The 23,100-nt window shown below is 44.0% G+C and overlaps 1 protein-coding gene and 1 long non-coding RNA gene across 7 annotated transcripts in view; one reads left to right on the forward strand and one right to left on the reverse strand.

The window, feature by feature from the left end:
• PSD3 (pleckstrin and Sec7 domain containing 3) overlaps positions 1 to 23,100 on the reverse strand; it is a 152,137-nt gene that overhangs the window by 96,040 nt on the left and 32,997 nt on the right. For 3 of the 6 annotated variants that reach the window (XM_079959225.1, XM_079959226.1, XM_079959227.1), the window contains 4 exons: positions 20,786 to 21,151; positions 2,380 to 2,592; positions 2,169 to 2,249; positions 90 to 202 (listed from right to left, as the gene is read on the reverse strand). In XM_079959225.1, coding sequence (XP_079815351.1) covers positions 90 to 202; positions 2,169 to 2,249; positions 2,380 to 2,592; positions 20,786 to 21,151 — 773 coding nt within the window. Of the gene's footprint in view, positions 1 to 89; positions 203 to 2,168; positions 2,250 to 2,379; positions 2,593 to 3,279; positions 3,585 to 9,238; positions 9,333 to 13,335; positions 13,419 to 20,785; positions 21,152 to 23,100 lie in introns of those variants that run through there. The other 3 variants (XM_079959229.1, XM_079959230.1, XM_079959228.1) reach the window with 3 other exon arrangements.
• On the forward strand, positions 4,064 to 20,773 carry LOC307206640. The gene is made up of 3 exons (XR_013834447.1): positions 4,064 to 4,903; positions 10,011 to 10,125; positions 18,472 to 20,773. It is a non-coding gene; the product is annotated as an uncharacterized lncRNA (long non-coding RNA).

Genomic DNA, 23,100 nt, shown 5'->3' on the forward strand with positions numbered 1-23,100 from the left:
TTAATTTTCTACTGTTGCTAGCCACCTTGAATTCTGCCTGAGGAAAGGTAGGAATGGAAATGTTTTAAAAGCAATGGAAGTAAAATTACCTTGTGTGGAAATGGCATTTGGGTTGCACTGGTAGTATCTGTTGGAGAAATGAACTAAAACTCGCTCTCTTTCCTGAGTTTCTCCAATAAGAGAAAAGGCTTTGAAGAATGTCCTGAGAAAAAATGTAAAAAGTGGAGGGGGAAGTTAAACCAGCCTTTAAAGTCAAGTCAAGTCATTTTACTACAGTCAATGACCAGAAATTTCTGTAGCCTTTAAAGATGTTTGTACAGTGGTGCCTCGCAAGACGAAATTAATCCGTTCCGCGAGTCTCTTTGTCTAGCGGTTTTTTCGTCTTGCGAAGCAAGCCCATTGACGGCTTAGCGGATTAGCGGCTTTTAACGGCTTATCGGCTTAGCGGATCAGCTTAGCGGCTTAGGAAAAGGGGGGGGGGAGGGAAAAAACCCGCAGGAACTCGCAAAACATTTTCGTCTTGCGAAGCAAGCCCATAGGGAAATTCGTTTTGCGAAGCGCCTCCAAAACGGAAAACCCTTTCGTCTAGCGGGTTTTCCGCCTTGCGAGGCGTTCGTCTTGCGGGGCACCACTGTACCAAGGTTGGAAACAGAGGACAGCATTTTCAGAGAACTGAACATAGTTCAAAAGAGCAACCACACATTATCCAACGTTTGTAAAGTGAAAAGGTAAAGGACCCCTGGATGGTTAAGTCCAGTTGAAAACTGACTACGGGATGCGGTGCTTGTCTCCACTTTCAGGTTGGGGGAGTCGGTATTTGTCCACAGACAGCTTTCTGGGTCGTGTGGCCAGAATGATTAAACTGCTTCTGGTGCAACAGGACTCTGTGACAGAAGCCAGAGCACATGGAAACACCATTTACCTTCCTGCCACAGCGGTACCTATTCATCTACTTGCACTGGTATGCTTTCAAACTGCTAGATGGCAACTCCCACTTTTACCCCTACCTAGTCAAACAAATATTGCAGGTTTTTAATATTGTTCCAAAAACCCACAGAAGCTGTTTCAGCAGAGGAAACAGTGGGAGAAAAATTAGATGTATAAACACAATGGGAAGTACTATCTCTCTCAAACCACTTTTAAAAAGCTGTTACCTGTTTCCAGCCTCAGAATGTGTTGCTTCTCAATAAACGTGTTGCAGTAAGGGGGGTGGGGGAGGCAAAGGAAAAAACAACCCCAATACAACCCCCATAAAACGAGAGATCGTGTAAACCACTGTTACACTTCTTGCACCCCAGACATTTGAGGGATGGGGCTAGGACTGGCTGTGATTACTTTTTCTCCAAATGCAGTCCTATCTTTCTCGCACACACTTAGGACTTGCTGGGTGCTGAGCTTCCTTTAAATCTTCCTTCCAGCAGAGAGAACACACTGTTCAGATACACATTCCAAAATCCAGCTAATCCAAATAGCTGTATATTTTTTAAGGTAACACAGCTGTTAGGGTCTCTCATCTCCCCTCCCTATATATATTTCATAGAGATCTTGTTACCTCTTGTCTCCCTCAGTCTTTGGATCACACAATGGCAAGCCTTTCCAAATTTGCTATTATTCTCTCCCTTCCCCCTTTCTTTTTCCTTTTCTTAAAAAAATAAAGCTCTTGTGGGGTTCAGGAAGGTGTTTCATGGGTTTCAAGTCTTCGCCACTCAAGAATTACAAAGCACAGAGAATGCAGACCTATCTGTGGTTTCTTTAAAAAAGCCTTAAGAGGGACTGACAGATCATGTCTGCCAGATTCCAGCTCCTGCTCCTTTCTGACCATTCTGCTCCAAGCCCCAGCTTGGGTAAGAAGCTCATACGCAGAGAAGGAATCATAGCTCAGTCATAAGAAACACACTTTGCATTTACAAATCTCCAAGTTCAATATCTGGCATGCAAACCGGGGGCTTCCCAATAATCAAGGCCTAGGTGTGCGGCATTATACATTATATTCAATGCATGTAGGCAAGTCAGGCCCAGGACAGAGTGGGAAGAGGCTTGTTGCTGGGTGGGTCAGGGGCAATCATGCCAACCCACCTTAAGAGTGAGAAGGCACACCTTAAAATGGGCACATATAGGATTATCAGTGGATGAGACACAACCCAGGAAAAGACACAGAGATTTCCTACCTGAGTGAGTGATCCAAAGACATGCCTGTGAAATCAAAGAACTTGAGGTATTCCTCAGCGACAAGTTTGCTGAACTCATTGCTTAAGACGCAGGAAAAGAAACAAGGAAAAGAAACAAGCCACATTACTAAAAAGTGAACTTTTCATGTTTTTTTTATCATTCTGCAGATGCAACATGAACACCCTTTGAGATAGAAAGCCAGATCCTTACTTTTTCCCCAAGTGCTTTGCTACATCAGACCGCTTGAATCGATCCAGATGATACAGACGCTTTGCCAGCCTCCGGGCTGCTTCCGCATTGCCGCTGGTGGTCCCATTGATGAAGTCATGCCCCAGGTTTTCGTGCCCATCTTTCTCCAGGAAATCGTTGCTTCCCATGTCCCCTACGGCATCTGGCGCCGTTGTGCATTCCAGTCTTGCATTGCTATGAAACAAACGGGAATATTAAGGGAACTGGGGAGGTGAATATCCTTTTTTTAAAAAAATAATGTTTTTCAAGAAGAAATCCCTTTTAACAGCAAAAGAAGACTACATCAGACAATAAGAAAGGGTTGTCCCACTACTCTTTAAATATCTGTTCGCGTTTTATTCCCTCCCCCTCTTTCTTTTTTCTTTTTCCTTTCTCCTCCTGCGATGAGGCTACATTTTAATATTTTAATGTTTCAATATTTTAATGTTGTATTTTAATCTTGTTCTTAAGTTGTATTCATTCAACTTATTTTTATTATTGCTTGTTAGCCGCTCTGAGCCCGGCCTTGGCTGGGGAGGGCGGGATATAAATAAAAATTATTATTATTATTATTATTATTACTACGTCACTTTGAGACTTTCTTTTTTTCTTTTTTCTTTTTTTGCATAAAGCAAACTAATACAATAAGAAGAAAAAGTTCACATGCTAATAGTGAAGATAATTCTAAACAATTCCATGTATAGGACACAGGTAGCAGTTTCTGCACTTGAGCTTCCTCTGTCCTTCCTCAAATTCTGGTTATATTTGTCAACCACATATATGGGGAAGCCACTGAAGGCCTTTCTAATAGCACCTACTATGGGCAAGCGAGTCGTATCAAATCATGGCCCTTATTCAACTTTGGCACCAATCTTATCATACCCGTTCAATCTCCCATTAGAGCCATCCACGTCACCGGCTTGTTCATGTTTTTTCATTCCTCTCAAACAAAGATTAAGCACTGGGCACACACGCAGTGTGCCCATGTAATGGCAGTATGCAGCGCTCTCTCTTCAGGGAGGCGAGCTAGGAGATCCCCTCTCGTTAGTTTACAGGAAACCTAAACTGGTACTGGTGTGCACCAGGAAGTTCAGAGAAGGGGGAAAGGTCTCTGTCATCGCCATGTCAAGATGGCTGTAATCTATGCCTGCCATGCACACCCCCACATGACTTGAGGAAGTTCCACTGGACATTCCAGATGGGTGGCATTCTGCAGAAATTACATCACAAGGAATTCTGTTCCATAGTGGGTGTGGCATATTTGGACACACTTGTGTAAGTGACATCTAAAGACCCAGACCAATGCAAGACCAGGGAAGGCAGCAATGCTCACCTGACCACTCAACAGCTGAGTCATTGGAATTATAGAATTGTAGATTTAGAAGGGACCCTGATGATAACCTAGTCCTAACCCCTACATTGACACGGGTGGCGCTGTGGTCTAAACCACAGAGCCTAGGGCTTGCCGATCAGAAGATCGGCAGTTCGAATCCCCGTGACGGGATGAGCTCCCGTTGTTCAGTCCCTGCTCCTGCCAACCTAGCAGTTTGAAAGCACATCAAAGTGCAAGTAGATAAGTAGGTACCGCTCTGGTGGGAAGGTAAACAGCGTTTCCATGTGCTGCTCTGGTTCGCCAGAAGCAGCTTAGGCATGCTGCCACATGACCCGGAAGCTGTCTGCGAAAAAACGCCGGCTCCTTTGGCGTATAGAGCAAGATGAGCACACAACCCCAGAGTCGTCCGCGACTGGACCTAACAGTCAAGGGTACCCTTACCTTTACCTTTTAACCCCTACATCACAGGAATCTCAACTAGATCATACATGACAGGTGACCATTCAATCTCTGCCAAAAAAAACCTCCAAGGAAGTAGAGTCCATCACCTCTCACAGGGGTCTGTTCCACTATCAAACAGCTTTTACTGCCAGAAAGTTCTTCCGGGTGTTTACCTGGAATCTCCTTTCCCTTCCAGTCTTCTGCTGTTTGGTGATAACTTTTGTCTTCCAGCCTATATTTTCTGTGGTGAACTTACCATGAAATCACATTATTTTATTGAATGCAAGCCACGCCAAATATGCACACCTATTAGAAGGGGAGTCTATAAATTCTCAAATAAATATGCATACATTGTGGAAATCATTTAAACTATTCCTTTTTGTTTTGAGCATACTCTCTAGCATGGCACACTGGATCTGAACTTAACGAGGCCTGTATTCAAGTTTCTGGGCAAAGCACACCTTATTTTCTCTACCTACATCACAAGGTTGTTGTATGTATAAATAAGGGGCACACACTACCCTGAGCTCCTTGGGCAAAATGTGGAATCCAAGTGTGATAAAATAAGGGAAGGGGGAAAGCCCACAGTGAGGAAACTGGAACGCCTCAAATAAATTTGTATTTCTGAATATAAGAAATGCCTTGCTGGCTCAAACCAAAGTCCTATCTAACCCAGCTTTCCATTTCTAGCAGGAGTCCGACAGATGCTTCTGGGAAGCTCACAAGCAGGATGTGAGTTCTAGGGAGTCTGGTTACTTACCAGGCACCTTTGTGTTTATATCTATAATCCAGGAAAAAATGTTTGAAATTCCTAGGACGTAGCAATGCATAGAACTTGTCCAAAGAAAACCCACACCGACACATTCCTGGGGGCCAGCATCAAATATCTAGGTGCCTCGTAGCACCAAATGCAAAAGAATAACAACAAAAAAAGTCTGCCACCTGTTCATATGGGCTGACAGGCTGCAACTCTTGTAAAGCGGCCTGAAAAACATGCCTTTGTTGCCGCCGCGGCCACAACAGCACTGTGTGGCCATCGCTCAGTGTTGCTGCCAGGAGCCAGGCGCTTGGATTACAGCCAGCAATAACAGAATACACATTTGCATTGTCCCAGGAATCAGCCCACACAGAATAAATAAATGAGTGGATTTGCATTTCAGCTAACTGAGATGCTATTTGAGATTTGCAAAAATGCCCATGAAGATATGATTATTTCAGATGCGCTTCTTCATTGCTGGAGTACCTGAGAATTGAAGTGGGTATGGAAGAGCTAATTTGTCTTACTCTTCAGCCCGGTGGAAGAACGAAGGGTGGATTCAAATTCAGAATTGCTTCTCTCCACTTCTCAGTGGAATGGAGAAGAAATGGAGTGGGGGTTGGACTAGATGACCCCTGGGGTCCCTTTCCAACCCTACAATTCTATGATTCTACCACGCCTCTGTACTCAACCAGAAAGCAACAGACTAGCAAAGGAGTTTTTTGACCATTTGGCAGAGTGAATAGAAACCAATATGGAAGACTAGCCCATATGGAACTCTTTGATAACTGTATGCTAGCATGTCCAGCAGTGCTGAATGTGTCTATTTACTTCCTAGCATAGATGTGTATACACACATGTCCTTGATAACCCCCTCCCTCGCTTTTCCCTGTTCTGGGGACACATCATCTTTTGAAATGTTATAAAACTAGGCAGAAAGGCTGGATAAAAAGTGTTAAAGGCATCTTTAAAAAAATTAAATTACAGTAAAAAAAATACTGAACAAAAACTAAAAACAACTGCTGATCCCCTCAAAGTTTTAGACATCCAGATTTTTAATCAGTGGCCAGGTCAAAGCTTGCAACCATCTGATTAGCTCTGCATCTTTGCCTTCCAAAAAGTGTGCAGTATTTCCCCCTCACAATCAGTCAAGGCATAGTGTTATGAAGGACAGTTCTCTCTCTTTTTGTTTATTTTTTATTGTTTCATTTTATGGGATTGGTCTGAAAAACATCTGAATGCCTCTGATCAGTGTGAATATTCTCGGAACAGCTCTCACAGCAAAAATAAAGTTCTGCTTTCAAAATTGTGAACTTGAAACTTGTTTCATATAAAAGATTAAAAGAACACACCCTGCAATTTATCTTTAGTTGCAAATATCCTACCAACAGTTGCAGCATTCAGATAGAACGCCATATGCGCAAGAATGTCGCATGTGACAATCAACATGACAGACTGAGGAGGCTTCTGCATAGCATGGAAATTCATCAGATGCGAAGCAAAGACTTCCCTGTTAATTAATTTTTTCTCTTGAAAAAAGAATCAAGACGGTAAACAAATCCCCACTCTCAGTATTTGACAAATTGCATTACCCTGCGTTAACCTGGCTTACACACCATTCGATGCTGCACTTTGAAGTCCTACACGAAAATGGCCTTCAGTAGGTATGCTTTGAAGAAGCTCACGCTTCTGTGATAGGAGTGACCCAGCTGCTCCCACACACAACTCCAGAATAATGCTGCAAAGTCGCTCTGCGCCTATCAGCCTATGAACAGAACTTCTGTGCCATTCACTCACTCACTCACACAGTGGAAATCTGCCAAAAAGACAATGACAAGGAGGGGACGGGGAGGGTGAGAGGAGAGAGAGAAAGAACCGCACCAACCTGCTGAACTCACCACACTGCAAAGGAACAGTTATAGGTTTCCTTTAAAATAACTTACGCATTCTGGCTTACAAAGCATTCTCATCCACACCTGAAAAGCCTCAAGTCTAACAGGATGCAAGGTGAGTTGCTATGGTGAAGTGTCTCAGGCTAAGCAAACCTACCTCAAAGGGTTGTTTGTAAGGCTCAAACGTCAGCTACTGTATGCTGCTGCAGGGAAAAGCAGGCTAAATTTGAGGTGGACAGACGGACCGACCCTTAACTCCTTACTGCTGTGTTTCCTGCATATTGGTAGCTGGGGCACGTGTGTTTGTTTGTTTTATTTAGAATTGTTGGTACACTACACCATAGGTCGGCAAACTAAGGCCCGCAGGCTGATCAGGCCCAATTGCCTTCTAAATCCGGCCCGCGGACGGTCCGGGAATCGCTGTGTGGATCGCCAGCATGCACATTCTTTCCCTCTCCCTCACACAGTGGCGGCGCCTCCTCCCTCCCTCCTCCTGGCTTCTCCCTGCCCTGCCTAGAGGAGGAAGAGGGCTGGGCTTTGTTGCTGCCAGCCCCTCTCTGGAGCCCTTTCACACACAGCTCATTATCCCTCCGCTGCCGTTCTTCCCCCCCCAAAAAAAAATATAGTCTGACCCCCCACAAGGTCTGAGGGACCGTGGACCGACCCCCTGCTGAAAACGTTTGAGGACCCCTGCACTACACTCTTATAGGCAATGAGTTTGCTTTTAGGGTGCATGTTTAAATAATGTTGCCAATATAAATTCTTACCTGTATTGCAATATTTTAAATGGTAACTTAGATAATTCGGGCACTGAACCTGATGAGACACACAGAATTACCTGCACTGAGATGAGACAATTGGGATAAGCGGCGCCTCTTGGGATCCCTTCATTATTTAACACAAACTAGGCCCCAAAATGCAAGACCTTCACTCTCACTCCCTTATAGACACTTTTAACAGTTTGTCTCTGTTTCTATCTTTTTAAATATGTACGATATAATCACCTTTTAATTACTAGTTTTTTAACTGACTCTGTCAAGTCATACTAAGGTGTGCTGGCACACATCTGAGGTCTGTCTGCTTTGCTGTAGCCCAAGAGAATCATGGACTCACTACGCCAACATCCTCCTCCCTTCCTCCGCTTTCTCTCTGACAAATATATATACTTAAAACATTTTTAAGCACTGGTTTCTATTAGCAGCCAGCAAGTAAAACAGGAGAAAATCCCTAATTAATGAGCAGATTTATACTTATTTATATTTCTGGCAGTTCCCTCACTGCAAGAAGCAAAGTTACAGGGAGCCAGGCAGAGGGCCTTCTCAGTAGTGGCGCCCGCCCTGTGGAACGCCCTCCCATCAGATGTCAAACAGATAAACAACCACAGTATATGACTTTTAGAAGGCATCTGAAGGCAGCCCTCTACAGGGAAGTTTTTAATGTTTGAGGTTTTATCATGTTTTTAATATTTTGTTGGGACCTGCCCAGAGTGGCAGGTACTGTTTCATCCAGGTACATCTATTAAGTGTCCAGCCACACACTCTCAATCACCTTAGTGGGTGTCTAGATTAGTGGACGCAAAGCCTAACTTTATAGGATAACTATGATAAGAGGATCAAAGCTATCCCATGCATGAAAGCAGGATTAAACCAATAAACACAACTCTTGCCACAATGGGCAGTTTGTTTGATATTTTACTGATAATGACAGTTTGCTGCTCCTTAAAATCTAATTTTTGAAAGGTTTGATAGAATCATGTGTAAAACAAATTCTTGTTTATATGAACAGCCTCTGTACCATTTGCACCACACTTCCCGAAGTGGAATTGTGTCTATATGTGCAAGAACTTCATCATGTATACATTGTGCATCTCTCAATCATAAGAAAAACAAGGTAATTGTAAGAAGAAGAATTTAAGGTTTTATTTAATTTACAATTGGCAGGGCAATATAAGGCTGTATAGCATTATGGGGTCAAGCTTATTGAAATCTATCAGCAGGCTATCAGAGATCAGCTAAAAGGAGAATTCATGGCATCTTAGGCCCAGGTAAATAGTAGAAAGTAATTATGGGCCTTGGCAGCTTCACTAATCCCTAATGATTCATCTGAATTAACTGCATATAAACACAAGGATTTATATACAACCTCAAAGTGGTTAAGTCACACTATCTCCAATGGTGCTTACTCCCTAGCAAGCGGATTTAGAAATGAAACCTTAAACGGTGCAGGGACAACAACATTTTAATTATCTCACAATGCATTGTTAACGCATTGCTAGATATAGACACCGTTCTTGACTTTATAGTCACAAACTTGATTTTCAAAAGCAGCATGTCTTAGGCTGATTCTCAGAGTAAAATTGCATTATTTTCCTGCTAAATCACAGTTAACTGAAAAAGAAGTAGGGAAATATCTAATTACCTGGCTTGGAAAATGGTCAGCCGGTAACTATGCCCTTGACAAACGTGTTATCAGTGCATTTTATCTGCTCAGCAATTCTTTTCTCTCCACCGATGAGGAATAAACACACATCATACACAAGTTTCTGTTCTATGCATCCCTTGGGGAGTGGGAATCAAAACTTAAAACAAATTTAAGGACTTCCTTCCCCTTCTTCCTAGTTCCCTAACATAACATCCCTCCGACAGACCTGCTTCAATCAAGCACAATATACAATGAAGTCACCCCTGACCCCCCCCACTTAACATTCCCTTTAACCATTTGGAGACCAGAACAAAGAGTAGCTCAAGCTATTTATACAATTGCTTCTGGATTAAATTCTGTCCTCAAGAGGAGAGAAACAGCTGCTCCAAAAATACAGCATTTACAATTCCTTTTCAAATAGGTGGTGGTGTTTTTTCCCGAAGGGGGAAGGGAGGGGGGCATAATGGAATATAAACATCTCATGCTTGCCGGATGCATAACTCTTAAAAAAAAAAAAAAAAACACTAGCAGCTCCAGCAAACTAACCTTTCCACTTTGCAAATCAGCTTCTTTATCAGCTATGCAGCCAAACAGCTTGAATACTGGTTCCTAGCGGTCACGCTAAGTTTGGAGGGGTGGGGAGAAAGGAGAACCCTGAATTTCAGCGCAAGTGATTGCAGCTATCACTCTAGGTAGACAGCTGAGAACAGCAGAGTTAACTAGCAAGAATGCAAAGGGTTGTGGCATTTTTCTTTTTTTTTACTGACAGACCTAACTAATGGATCAGAGAAGCCACGCTGTTAAATTCTGAGCCTGCATGCACCAGTTTGACTAGCGTCTCACTAAAAGACAGATGAAAAGAGCTATGCTGCAGAGATTGAAAGGTACTGGGATTCTACAAAGCTGGAGCAGTTTTCCCACCTAGGAATTTCACTCCCTTGTTATAGATAGTATTAATATTTCTATTTTTCTCACTAAAAAGCCTGAGCTATTTTCTGTTCTCACCTGCTCTCAAACAACTCTATCAATTCTCCCTTCCTGTCTCTTCACCCCAAATCTCCCTTCCTCAAATGGTACTACTGCTCACTGTTCTTTGAAAGCCCATCTTAAAAGCTGCCTCTTCTGTATAGCCCCCAATTATTTACGCCCCACCTTTCCTTTGGGAAGCTCAAGGTAGCGGGCACTGTGCTCTTACTCCCACCATCCTCACAACAACCCTGACTGATTAGGCATGAAGTGTGTGTGGCGGTCCTAAGGTCCCCCTCAGCTTAACCTACCTCACAGGGTTGCTGTGAAGATAGAATATGCAGTATTTCTAGGGATCCTTCGCACTAACCTTTGAAGCCTATGGAGAGTTGAGGTTTGAGCAAGGAAGTTTAGAGGGCATTTGCAAGCTTTTCCAGTGGTGTTACCAATATACAGTGGTACCTCAGGTTACATACGCTTCAGGTTACAGACTCCGCTAACCCAGAAATAGTGCTTCAGGTTAAGAACTTTGCTTCAGGATGAGAACAGAAATTGTGCTCCGGAGTCACGGCGGTAGCAGGAGGCCCCATTAGCTAAAGTGGTGCTTCAGGTTAAGAACATTTTCAGGTTAAGAACGGACCTCCAGAACGAATTAAGTACTTAACCCGAGGTACCACTGTACACAATTTCACTTAAATGCGCAGTGCCTTGGAACGTAACCCCCACATAAATGCTGCCTGTATCCAAAAACTACAGCTAAATCTAACGGATGGTATATGTTATCCTTCTCTCTTCCATCCCTCCTTCCTCTATGTTTCTTCCACATAAAACATTAGAACGTCACATTTCTCATTAGGAAGGAACAGAAGGAACCTTGAGGCAGTCCATTTTTAAAATATATATATATTATTTTGTGTTTATCTTGCGTTGTAAAATATCATGCATGTAACCAGTACTTTATAAACAAATATATGAAACATACACATAAACCCCTCTCCCTCCCCCTTCAAAGTTGAACTGGGGTACAAGGCAGGAAGAAATTCAGCAGTACAGTGGTACCTCGGGTTAAGTACTTAATTCGTTCCGGAGGTCTGTTCTTAACCTGAAACTGTTCTTAACCTGAAGCACCACTTTAGCTAATGGGGCCTCCTGCTGCTGCCGCGCTGCCGGAACATGATTTCTGTTCTCATCCTGAAGCAAAATTCTTAACCTGAAGCACTATTTTTGGGTTAGCGGAGTCTGTAACCTAAAGCATATGTAACCTGAAGTGTATGTAACCTGAGGTACCACTGTAGTCTTCAACCATTTCAGACCTGGGGTTCACCTTTAACTCAAATGTGCATTTGGGTACCCATATTTTAATAGTTCACCAAATACCGTATTTTTCGCTCTATAACACGCACCTGACCACAACACGCACGTAATTTTTAGAGGAGGAAAATCCGTAGGCATGCCACCCGTAGGCATTCCCTCCATAACACGCACAGACATTTCCCCTTACTTTCTAGGAGGAAAAAAGTGAGTGTTATGGTGCAAAAAATACGGTATACGTGGGGTAGTAGTGCTGCTGCTGTGTTGTAAACCACCTTAGGTCAGGTTGTGACCCTGTAGTGAGTCTTGACCCACGAACTGAAGACCAGTGAACTAGATGCAGGCCATCATTCTAACTCTGAATAAGGCAGGTTCTTCTATCTGCCTTCCTGCCCTGCAACACATGCTGTATTCCCAGCCTACATCAAAAGTTGTCACTTCATTTTATTTAAGTGTGTGCATGAAAAAGTTGCCTATTTCATCTGAGCTAGGACGCAAAACAATAACCAGTGAGAAATTGGGTCTCAGTTTGTCATCTCCTACACCACTTTCACATCCTGCTTGTGTACACATACACATACACATCTCCATATCCTCTGCTCCTAGGTGCCTATAACGCCATGTAAGTACATGTCCGTACGTACACACACAGAGTCCCACCTCCTAATATTCATACATCCACTTCAGAGTTTGTATACCTCCAAGTACCAGCTGCTGGAGCCAAAGAACAGGAAAGGGGTTGTTGATTTCATGCCCTGCTTGTCAGTTTCCCAAAGTCAGATTGCCCTGCAGCTGTCACAGAGGCTGCTAGACTAGATGAATCCTGGTTTGATCCAGTGGGACTCTTATTGCATTCTTAATAGATAGGAAACATGTGCAGAACAATGGAATTGCCCTAAGGTAAAACAGACTTGCTCTGAGGCTCAGAAGAGATACTGAATTAATTGCATACGTGTCGTTATTTTTATTTTTTTAATGTATCCCGCTTTAAACCATGTAGGTCTCAAAGCTGTTTTTTTTAAAAAACAAGATATACAACTGTTGTACTAGCCACAGACAGGCTTCCTTCCAGTGAGGCTTGAACAGAAGACATTCCAAGTAGACTTTAATCCTATCTTAATTAAAGAGAAGAGGGTGCAAAATATCATGTGTCTGTACTGGTGGTGAGACAAGGCCCAAATTCCCCTTTTTATACCCCTAAGTGGCCTCTAAACACCACAGACATCATTCATTCCCCTGCCCCCTCCCTTTTTCATTTCTGGGATGGCAACCATAGGAGCAGATCTGGATCAATTTGCTGAGGGGGGGGGGACGTGTGTGTATCTATATCTTATCTGTGCATCCTATAAAAAGCTGGCTCATATCCATTCAATGAGCCGAAGCTGGCGATGGCTAAACCTCCTGCAATAGCTGCCCTGTCTCTTCAAATGCTAGCTATCGAACTCCAAGGCAAAACAAAACAGAAACAGAAACACAAGAGTGGAAATATCCTTCCAGAAATAGCAGGTTCTCTCTCTCTTTAGCTCCCAACTCTTTTGTTGGATGCTGCACCTTATTTGGAAGTGAGATCACATAGTAACCGAACTATGTTTAAGAGAGAGTTCCCCTTTTCAAAAACAACCTCGCCCTTTAGGGGAAACTCAGCCAAGATCCTACATAAAACATGCATGCTAACTGATTTCAGAGCAGCCAAGGCCTCTCTCTCTCCCAGCCATGCCTCTCCCACCTTGCGATCAAAAGAACACTGCTTCCCCCCCCCCCGCCCCAATGTCACAGCAAGTACACTGAAGCCATGCAGAGTTTGGGCGCAGACTTACTGAACGTAGCCAAGGTCAGCAGCTGAAAGGCCAGGCAGAGAGAAACACCCAGACACAAAGGAGCCCATAGGGACTCCTTAGCCCACAAGCTACTACTAATCAGTCTTTTTAATTTCAAAGCCATGTGACTCACTTTCACAGAGCGGCTTCGCCTCTCAAGCCCCCCTCTCCCTGAAACTCAGCCCCTAACAGCTGAACCGCATGGAGAAAAAGGTTGGTCCCCTTCTGCTCATTCATTTAAAGGATTGGATAACATTACTGCCACACATCACCCCTCCTGTCGATCAGCTGATCTCTAACCAACATTTAGAGCCTGGCTCTGCTTTGCACCACAGCCGTCAGAGCTTCATAAACGACCACACACACACACTTAGGCAATTGGCCTCTGATCTAAAATCTACCTGGCATCTATAAAAAAAAAAAAAGATGCAAAGCGATTCTTCAGTATTGAGACAGAAAATCCGTTTCCTGCTGAGCTCTGGTCCTCTTGCTCATATCTTGGCTTTCAAAGGACCAGCTGGTTTCTCCAATCTGGTCCTCTGTACATCCACTAGCTATCAGATATGCTTACCAACCCGTTTGACGCTTCAAGTCCATGTTAAAGTTAAAAAATATTTCTAAACTGATGGGAGTCAAACGTCGTAATTTGCATTCCTTGGCATCTCCAGGTAAGGCTGGAATAGACCCCTGCATGAACTCCGCGGCCAGAAAGGACAGACAATTCTTGTACAGTGGTACCTCAGGTTAAGAACTTAATTCATTTCTGGAGGTCTGTTCTTAACCTGAAAGTGTTCTTAACCTGAAGCACCACTTTATCTAATGGGGCCTCCCACTGCCGCCACGCCGCAGCACGATTTCTGTTCTCATCCTGAAGCAAAGTTCTTAACCAGAGGTACTATTTCTGGGTTAGTGGAGTCTGTAACCTGAAGTGTATGTAACCTGAAGCATATGTAACCCGAGGTACCACTGTATAAGGAAACTTCCTATGTTCCTTACCTAGATCAAATACACGAAGGACACTCAAGGACAGCAGAAATGGGTCAATGAAGAGGGCACTATCAGTACTGAATTTACTAAATAGGTAGTAGTTTTGTGGCCTGGTGCAGGCTTCGAGTTCTATGTCTGGCCCCTCTCCGGAACAATAAACACACACAAGATTTAAGAAGATGTCTTCAAGGAGAAGATGTGCTATCTTCTGCGTTGCTTCTGTTGGAAGCACTGAAGCAACTTGGAAAAACAATTACCGTATTGGTACCTGCTGGCCATTACTGGTCAGTCGGCAGCAGCTAGCCAAAGTCTTTTCTCACACAAGCAGTCTTCAGTCTCCACTAAGCCACCAAGCTCACTAGGCAGCCTTGGGCAAATCATTCTCAGCCTATTTTACCATCTAAGACTGTGGTAATGCTGGAATGGGGTAGCCCTATGTATGCTGCCCTAAGGTCCCTGGAAGAAAGGCAGAAAATAAATTTGATCAGCTAAGCCTAAGTAGGAAAACCTTTTTATGTAGACTAGAGTTGTCTTTTCTCAGGGTTTGGGTCTTATATGTGGGACCAAGGATGGGGAGAATCAAACTTTTTATCTCCCTCTGTGAGCTCCCTGCTGAATACCAAAATAGTGGCACAGAGGGGTTATACGTTTCCAGGAGGAGAGGGGTCTGACAGCCGCTATGAGCCGATCTGTGCCATTTGTAGGAATAGGAGGGATATTGTGGAGGAGATTCCTTTGCAACTAGAACAGAATAAAGGTGGGAAAGAGACCAGCTGGCCCAAGACCATAGGGGCCAGGTTGTGAGCAGAAGGGAGGGTGCATCTAGCAGACCCTGCCTTGATGTTGCCTGGGTTTTGCTCTGCAGCTGTTCCTAAGGTAAAGGTAAAGGTACCCCTGCCCGTACGGGCCAGTCGTGACCGACTCTAGGGTTGCGCGCTCATCTCGCTCAAGAGGCCAGGAGCCGGCACCGTCTGAAGACACTTCCAGGTCACGTGGCCAGCGTGACGAAGCTGCAACTGGCGAGCCGGCACCAGTGCCACACACAGAAATAGTAGGGACGCAGCTGTTCCTACTATCCCCTAAAAGAATGGAAGGCGGATAAAAACACACACGAGCTTGGAGGCCTAGTCACAGAGTGAAGCAACTCAGCAACTGGAGCAGATTTCTGAAGGACCCCATGATGCTCTTACAGCTGTGCTCCATGCTTGGGCCTCTGAGCTCATGCATGCAACTGACTTGTTTTTTCCCTCAGGAAACGCAATGGCCCCTGTGAGGAGATAGACAGGGAGGCAGAGGCACACACACACACACACACACACAAGCTCTACCTGCTGTTTCCTGGGATTGGGCACCTAAACTCATTCATGTGCCTGCCTGCGTCCCAAACCACTTCTCTCGTTCTCCTTACAGTGGCTACTGTCTTTCCTGAGGAGAATGAGAGAAACTTGGAAGCAGGTGGGTTGGAAGTTAGCAGGAGTAAGAACATTACTTTGCCACTTCGTACTGGTTCCAGATGTGGAAGCCCTGATAAGCGGTGGTCAATGGGACCCATCAGCACCGTAACAGGACAGGCCACAAAGACATAAACCTTTATCGGATTACTGGCTTCGATAGAGAGCAGGCAGATATTGAGATATTGTGCCTTAGGTTTAGAGAGGCTCCCTCTGACTGAGGCCATTTTCTTCATTTGTTTTGAGGACAACTCTCCTGGCTGAAGGGAGCTTGAAATCCTCTCACCTGTGTTTACCTGAGATAAATTCACATATATCTGAGGACTTAAACGTGTGAGGAACGGTATATCGTTACACAAGAGTAGTAAAGCACCAAAAAGGGAAGTGGTCTCTTTTCTCACACTGCGTGCCCCTAGCATGACCAAAACAGAGAACTCAAGATGGGACTAAGTGGATGTGGTGTGACATGGCCTGATTTCCAGTAGCTGAAATAATTGAGGCAGGGAACAGGAACAGTCGCCAAAGGCAACCGTCGAGTTCTGAGGGAGGAGGGAACGCTACTGTCCTAACGGCAAAAAATTGCCACGGATCCCTGACTCTGTGCGACCTAACCCTCACTGTCAGGGATCCTTCAGGGGATCGCAATAAAATTTCGTGTATGGGGCAAACTGTTTCTGCTGGAAGTCTTCATAGTAAAAAGCCCTTCCCTCAACACCAACCTGCCCATGATACTGATAGGTATTTTGCATGCAAGTGTACATGAATGTTGGAAGTCTAGAGTTAAAGTATGCGCTGGCTACTTCAAGCCAGTCTGTGACATTCAGCCCCCGCCATCGCTCACTGCTTCCTAGTCCACACTCTGGCCCCTTAAGATGGCCAGGTCACAAACCCTTCTGTGGCAAAATTCCAATATTCAGGTCGATAAATTCTCCTCAAAGGAAACCTATCCCTACCCCCCCCCCCAATCTCCAGTTCCTCCCCTTGCCCATCCACTTCATTCAAGAAAGCACAACTTCTCCTACCTCTAACCCCTTATGTGTAATTCTGTCTCGGTCCCACTTACCCTTTGGTTCTGCTGTTCTTCACGTCCCCACCCCAAAAAATAATTTCCTCAGATTTATGCCTTTTCAGGCCACAGCCTACTTTGTTCCACTTCCTTCTTCTACCCTGTCCCTCAACAGTCTCCCTAGCATTTCACATTCTCTTTCTCCACAGTATTTAGCCCCTCTTCATCTCAAGTGCCTCACAGATGTTATTGTTCCTTTCACATTCAACCGTTCTGGAATTATTATTATTATTATAACATATATTGTATTGGAGTTTTCTAACAAGGCAAACAGCAAACCAAGAACACTTCATATAAAAGCTAGAAGGGCAAGTAGCACAAGAACAGAAGCTCAAAAAGGAGATTAAGCACATCAATTCAATTGCAAGTAAGAAAACCTGACCTCTATTATTAGGGGACCACGTTCCACAGAGTTCTGGAGTTATTAAACCTTCCCTTTCCCGTTTTTGTTTGATCATACAATATTTAATAAAGATATTGGGGTCGTTGGTTTTTCAAAACATCCACACAAAGAGATTTGCATTTAAATACTAGCCCGGTAACCATAGGTGATCAGGCATTTCAAGTTGGTAAGTGAGGATCCCTCCTCTGTACCTAACATGGAAACCAAACGGGCTGCTACTAAAGGAGGAAATGTAGCTCTCCAACCCTCTTCTGTCAGCCCCCACCAGGCTAGCAAAACATTACGGAGGCTAATAACTTTAGTGAACTTATAAAACTTGTTTTAGCACTGTTGTGTTTCCCATGTTATCACACTGCATCAATTCTTTGTCTCCTCTTTCCTTGTCCTCAAACCTCATTCTCCACTGATCCCTTCATCTCTCAGTCCATTCCTTACTCTGCACCTTCCTTTCAAATTCTTGCTCTTAAGTCTCCCTTAGTTTCTCTTCTTGGACCTGTTCTCAGTCATAAGCCACCCCATGTGAGATTTTGATCTCTGCACATCCAACAAACTTCCTGTTCCGCTGCATAAACTGGATTGCAAACTGCTTTAAGTAACTGCACAGTGAGCTTAGCTATCACACCTACTCAGCCACAAGCACAGTGCAATATAAAAATAAGTACGTAAAGTCAGTTCCTAGGTTCAGTCTCTTTGTCACACTCTAGTGTGAGCAAGAACAAAACGGAAGGTGGGTTTGCACAGGCCACAAAAAAAGCTCAGTTTCCAGCAGGCCCCACTCAGTACTAAGAGCTGCAATCTGTTATGTATTCTGCCTCTCTTCAACCATGCCTCCCTAGTTGCAGCCCATTTTGTCTCCCATGCAAGTCAGTTGATCCCCAACCTGCCCTGAGCATATAAATGGGGGTTGCTAAGTTGTTGTTGACCGTATCATTTGGAGCCTGAGCTACCTTTGAACCAAGAAGCTGCAAAAACATGCTGTTCTGAATACCATACTGAACTCACAGCAGCTCAAAGGGGACACCTATTGGCTGCTCAGAGTTCTTCCAGGTTTCCTTTACCTTTTTAAACATTTTTTGCTTCTATTGACAGCATGACTTATCCTAATGAATCAGCACAGGCTGCCACATCGAGCAATTGTTAAACCCCATTGTCTTGAAGGCCGCTATTCTCCTTTGCCTGTTCTCTGTGCCCTAACATGTAATAATTCTTTTTCTCTCTCCACGTTACAGCAACCATGTGGGAGTTGCCTTTAAAAGCTTCTCAATTCAGAACTTGAATGCAGCTGCACTAAACACGCATGGTGGACGGACAGGGCGAAATGTCTAGCACACATCACAAAGTTGTGTGTCAGTCAAAGCACTGCTATTTAAAGGTGATTTTATTTTGGCCTCTGCTTGCGAAAGGTCTTTTAACATATTCCTCGATTTCTCTTGTGGTCTCAAGGACTTCTTGAAAATGCATCATGGTCTGCAGATCATATTCCCCCGGCTTGTTATGAAGCTTAGGGATCCCGGGTTCAAGTGGAAGGAAAGAGCAGGCAAGCACAGCATACTGCTGAAGCTCATCCACACAGCACTGCCAAAACATGGCTTTATGTGGAAATTCAGCCAATATAGGAGACGCTGACTAATACATTTCTAAAAGGTACACATTACAAGTGCATCAAACTGCAAAATCCTAAGGAACAGAAGAACGTTAAAGGCTTTGATATCTATTGAGTTTGGTTAGTAGGCATAGTATAAATAGCACAAATAAATTAAAAATATAGGTAAACAGAAACAAATGTCCAACTAGCAACTGACAACACAGCCAAGCTTAAAAGCACATTCAGTTGGGGGAAATGTGAGGTATATTTAGCTTATGTTCCAATTTCCAAGTAAATCTGGCTTGCTAACTTCCCCTGGGAAGATTAGTTCAGCCCTAGCTTTCATTCTGTTACAACATGCAGAACCGGGAAGCTGTGCTGCCAGCACTCAAGATACTTAAGCTAAAAGCTTTCATTCCGCCCCCCCCCCCCCGCCGTACTTTTCATTAGGAGATAGGACTGAGTGCCCCATGCCTTGAAGCTGTACATCAAAGCGCAGAGAAGCCCCACCTATCTGTTAACTTATTTTCTTCCACCACACAGGCTTAATAAGAGAAAGTAAAATGAAATCCAAAAGCCTTTGTTGATAAGACAGTCCAACAGCAAATAGAAAATGCGGAGTTAAGCTTCTTATGACAGCTAGTTCAGCATTTGCTTACACTTCTAGCCTTGGTGGTTCCAAGGCAGATCTTCGAATTTCCTTAAATGAGCTGAAGGCTTATTCTAATAATGAATAAGATTAACAGACTGTCCATGGCAATGGCGACACATACCCACCCAGATTCCTGAGCCAGCGTGCATGCCTTCCATTGTACCAATAATACACTGGGAGAGGCCTGCAGCTGACACAATGGCTATAGATTGCCTATCAACTCATCTGCACTAAAGGTTTGTTTATATTGCACTATTACTGTGCACCGAACTTTATAAGGTAACATAAGCAGGGCAGACAGACAGAGAGGTCCCTGCCCAGAGAAGCTTACAATCTAAATTCTAGCTGTCAGCAAGACAGAGAGGAAGAGAAGGCGAACAATGGGTAACTGTGAGCAAATGCTATTTACAGTTTTAAAAGATTCCTAGTGCTTGAAGTGGCAAGCTTCAGATTACTTTATATCTGGCCCTTTGACAGAATATGTGGCACAGTGTTCCTGTGTCTGTACTACTGCACACCGCTAGGATAGGGAAGGTCATAAGTTTGGATATTTCCCAACATCAAAATCTCCATGCTTATGGGAAACTGGCAAAGTCATGGAGAGATTAATCCACTTCTTTAAATATTTTGCCACAGGTAGAAGGGATTCACCGAAACTGGGACCAAGGCTTATCCCGTCTACTTCGTATACCAGGCAAAATAGGTTCTTGCTAATAGCACATACAGTATTTAAGTTCCAAGCAGTTGACTGAACATACTGCATGCCCATCCAGGTATTAAAAAGAGCCAATGTCTCCAAGATTTGGTCCTACAGTTAGCTTAACCAAGAACACTGTGCAGATAAAGAGAGGCTCAAAAACAGTCTTCCTCAACTTTGGCCCTCCAGATGTTTTGAGACTACAGTTCCCATCATCCCTGACCACTGGTCCTGCTAGCTAGGGATAATGGGAGTTGTAGGCCAAAAACATCTGGAGGGCCGAGGTTGAGGAAGCCTGCTCAAAAACCTCGTCCACAGAGAGTGCACGTAAACATGCCTCTATCATTGAGCGGCCTAGCCTTCAGAAAGCAGAACACCCAGCGGCACTATATGGCTCTGTGCACAGAGCACAAACAGCCACTCAGAGGGCTCTGCAGCATAGAGACTCTTCTCACACTAAGGTCCATTTTACTAGCAACTAATTAAACACACACACTTTTTTGTGATGTGCCACTCAGCTAACACTTTCTTCTACCCGTGAGGATTAAAAAGCTCATTATCAGTGCAAAAGCAACAGCAAATGTAATACGGAAGCCATTTCTTAGTTACCTTTCTAAATGACAAGCTTCTGTGATGTCCGTCTCCTTCACATCTCCTAGTCCATTGGCAATCCCGTCGCTGTGGCCTTTTCTTATTGCCCCATCAGGAGTCCTTTCTAAAAACTGAGCGTCTTCTTTGATACGTTGCTGGATCATGGGAGTGAGGGGCATTTCGAAGCTGAAGTAGCTATCCGGCTCAGAATATAAAGTTTCCAGAGACTCTGCGCTATAATATAAAGAGGCATTGTCCAGAATGCTTTCAAACTGGGAGCTGTACACATCTGTGGAGACTTCGGAGTGCGGTTGCCCAAGGACATCTTCCACTCTTCCACTGATGGCTTCGTCGTCGTCGTCCTCTTTCTCCTCCTCCATGAGCCTAGGATTCAAAACCAAAGACAGCCTCTTCAGTTTCTGCTTTAAGGTTTTCATGTGGGCACACTCAGATCTTCTGTGGATGTTTCATGCGCACACATACACACATAACTAGCCTTTCCTTTTGATGACCAGGTACCAATGTTTACACGTCTGGTTTCAATTGTGTTAATGAAGAACAGACACCCTTGTCTTTCCCTCTGGCTCCCTCCACCCCCTCCCCACCCGGTCCCTGTACTTGAGTAGAAACAAAAGTGGCTTGCACATTATGATGTGTACTAAGAAAGAACATCAGCTCATTGTGTTCGTAGAAAAGACACACTTTGTCTCCCTACTCCAGATTAGCTTTTGGAGATTCTGAAGCTTCTGGGTCTGTTCTCCAAACATCGCAGCCAAGTCACAGAACAAAAGGACAGACAATGGCTATTCAGAGAGTTGAAGGTGGCCTAACACAGGCTTCCTTTCCCTAGACATTTCTCCCCATCTGTGTAATAACTTCCATGGGGAGATAAGTGTGATCCCGTTTATTTGTTTTTAGAAGAATCCTAAAACTTTCTAAAACAAAAAAAGGACTACATTGTAATAAATGGTTTTATTGTCTGCTATCATTTTAATAGGATGCGGGTGGCACTGTGGATTAAACCACAGAGCCTAGGACTTGCCGATCAGAAGGTCGGTGGTTCAAATCCCCGCAACGGGGTGAGCTCCCGTTGCTCGGTCCCTGCTCCTGCCAACCTAGCAGTTCGAAAGCACGTCAAAGTGCAAGTAGATAAATAGGTACCACTCCGGCGGGAAGGTAAACGGCATTTCCGTGTGCTGCTCTGGTTCGCCAGAAGCGGCTTAGTCATGCTGGCCACATGACCCGGAAGCTGTACGCTGGCTCCCTTGGCCAATAAAGCGAGATGAGCGCCGCAACCCCAGAGTCAGCCACAACTGGACCTAACGGTCAGGGGTACCTTTACCTTACTATTATTTTAATATTGCTTGTTTGTTATTTTATAATTTTAATATGTTGTAACATTATTGTGTTGCAGGATTCTTTTTAACAATAAAAATATATAAAATAAAATAAAATAATTAACCCGCAGGTTTGGCTTTGCTCAGTTGGTAGAGCATCAGACTCTTAATCTCAGGGACATGGAATCAAGCAAAAGATTCCTACATTACAAGGGGATGGACTAGATGACCCTCATGGTCCCTTCCAGCTCTATGATTCTGTGATTTTGAAGCTCTATAGAACCTATGGATGGAGACAAGAGTGGGATGGGTGTGCATACCACAAGCAATGATGCCTCTAGCATGCAGGATTTGTGCAAAGTGCTAAAGTGGTTTGTTTGCATGTGAGTTCAAAAGTTCTACCGTACTGGTCTGAATATAAGCCTTACTTTTCCCCCAAATACCAACCGTGAAAAGTTAAAGTGTGGCTGATATTCGCAACCTTACGGTATGCAGCCAGGAGTGTGCAGCAAACAGCGCCAGGAATGGAGTGGCTTATATTCGGGTATGTTTTCTTTTTACTTTTTTCCCCTCCAATTTTAAAGGTACGGCTTATATCTGGGCGCAGCTTATATTCGGGCCAATGCGGTATTTAGGAAGTGATGAACTAATGGGAAGCAAAGGACTATTGTGCTTGCTGTTATCTCCATCTGCTATATATTTTGGAAATTTGTTTTGTTTGTCCACTATGCATTTGGACGCTTTTTAAGATATCGGAACCAAATTTTACAAGTTGGTTCCTGAAATCAAGAAGCAGATTTCTAGCTACAGTGGTGCCTCGCAAGACGAAATTAATCCGTTCCGTGAGGCTCTTCGTATAGCGGTTTTTTCATCTTGCAAAGCAAGCCCATTGACGGCTTAGCGGATTAGCGCTATTAGCGGTTTAGCGGCTTTTAGCGATCAGCTGTTAAGCGGCTTAACGGCTTAGGAAAGGGGGGGAAGGGGGAAAAACTGCAG

This window comes from Podarcis cretensis (genome assembly GCF_951804945.1).
Source record: "Podarcis cretensis genome assembly, chromosome: 17".
In the NCBI taxonomy this organism is placed as follows: domain Eukaryota; kingdom Metazoa; phylum Chordata; class Lepidosauria; order Squamata; family Lacertidae; genus Podarcis; species Podarcis cretensis.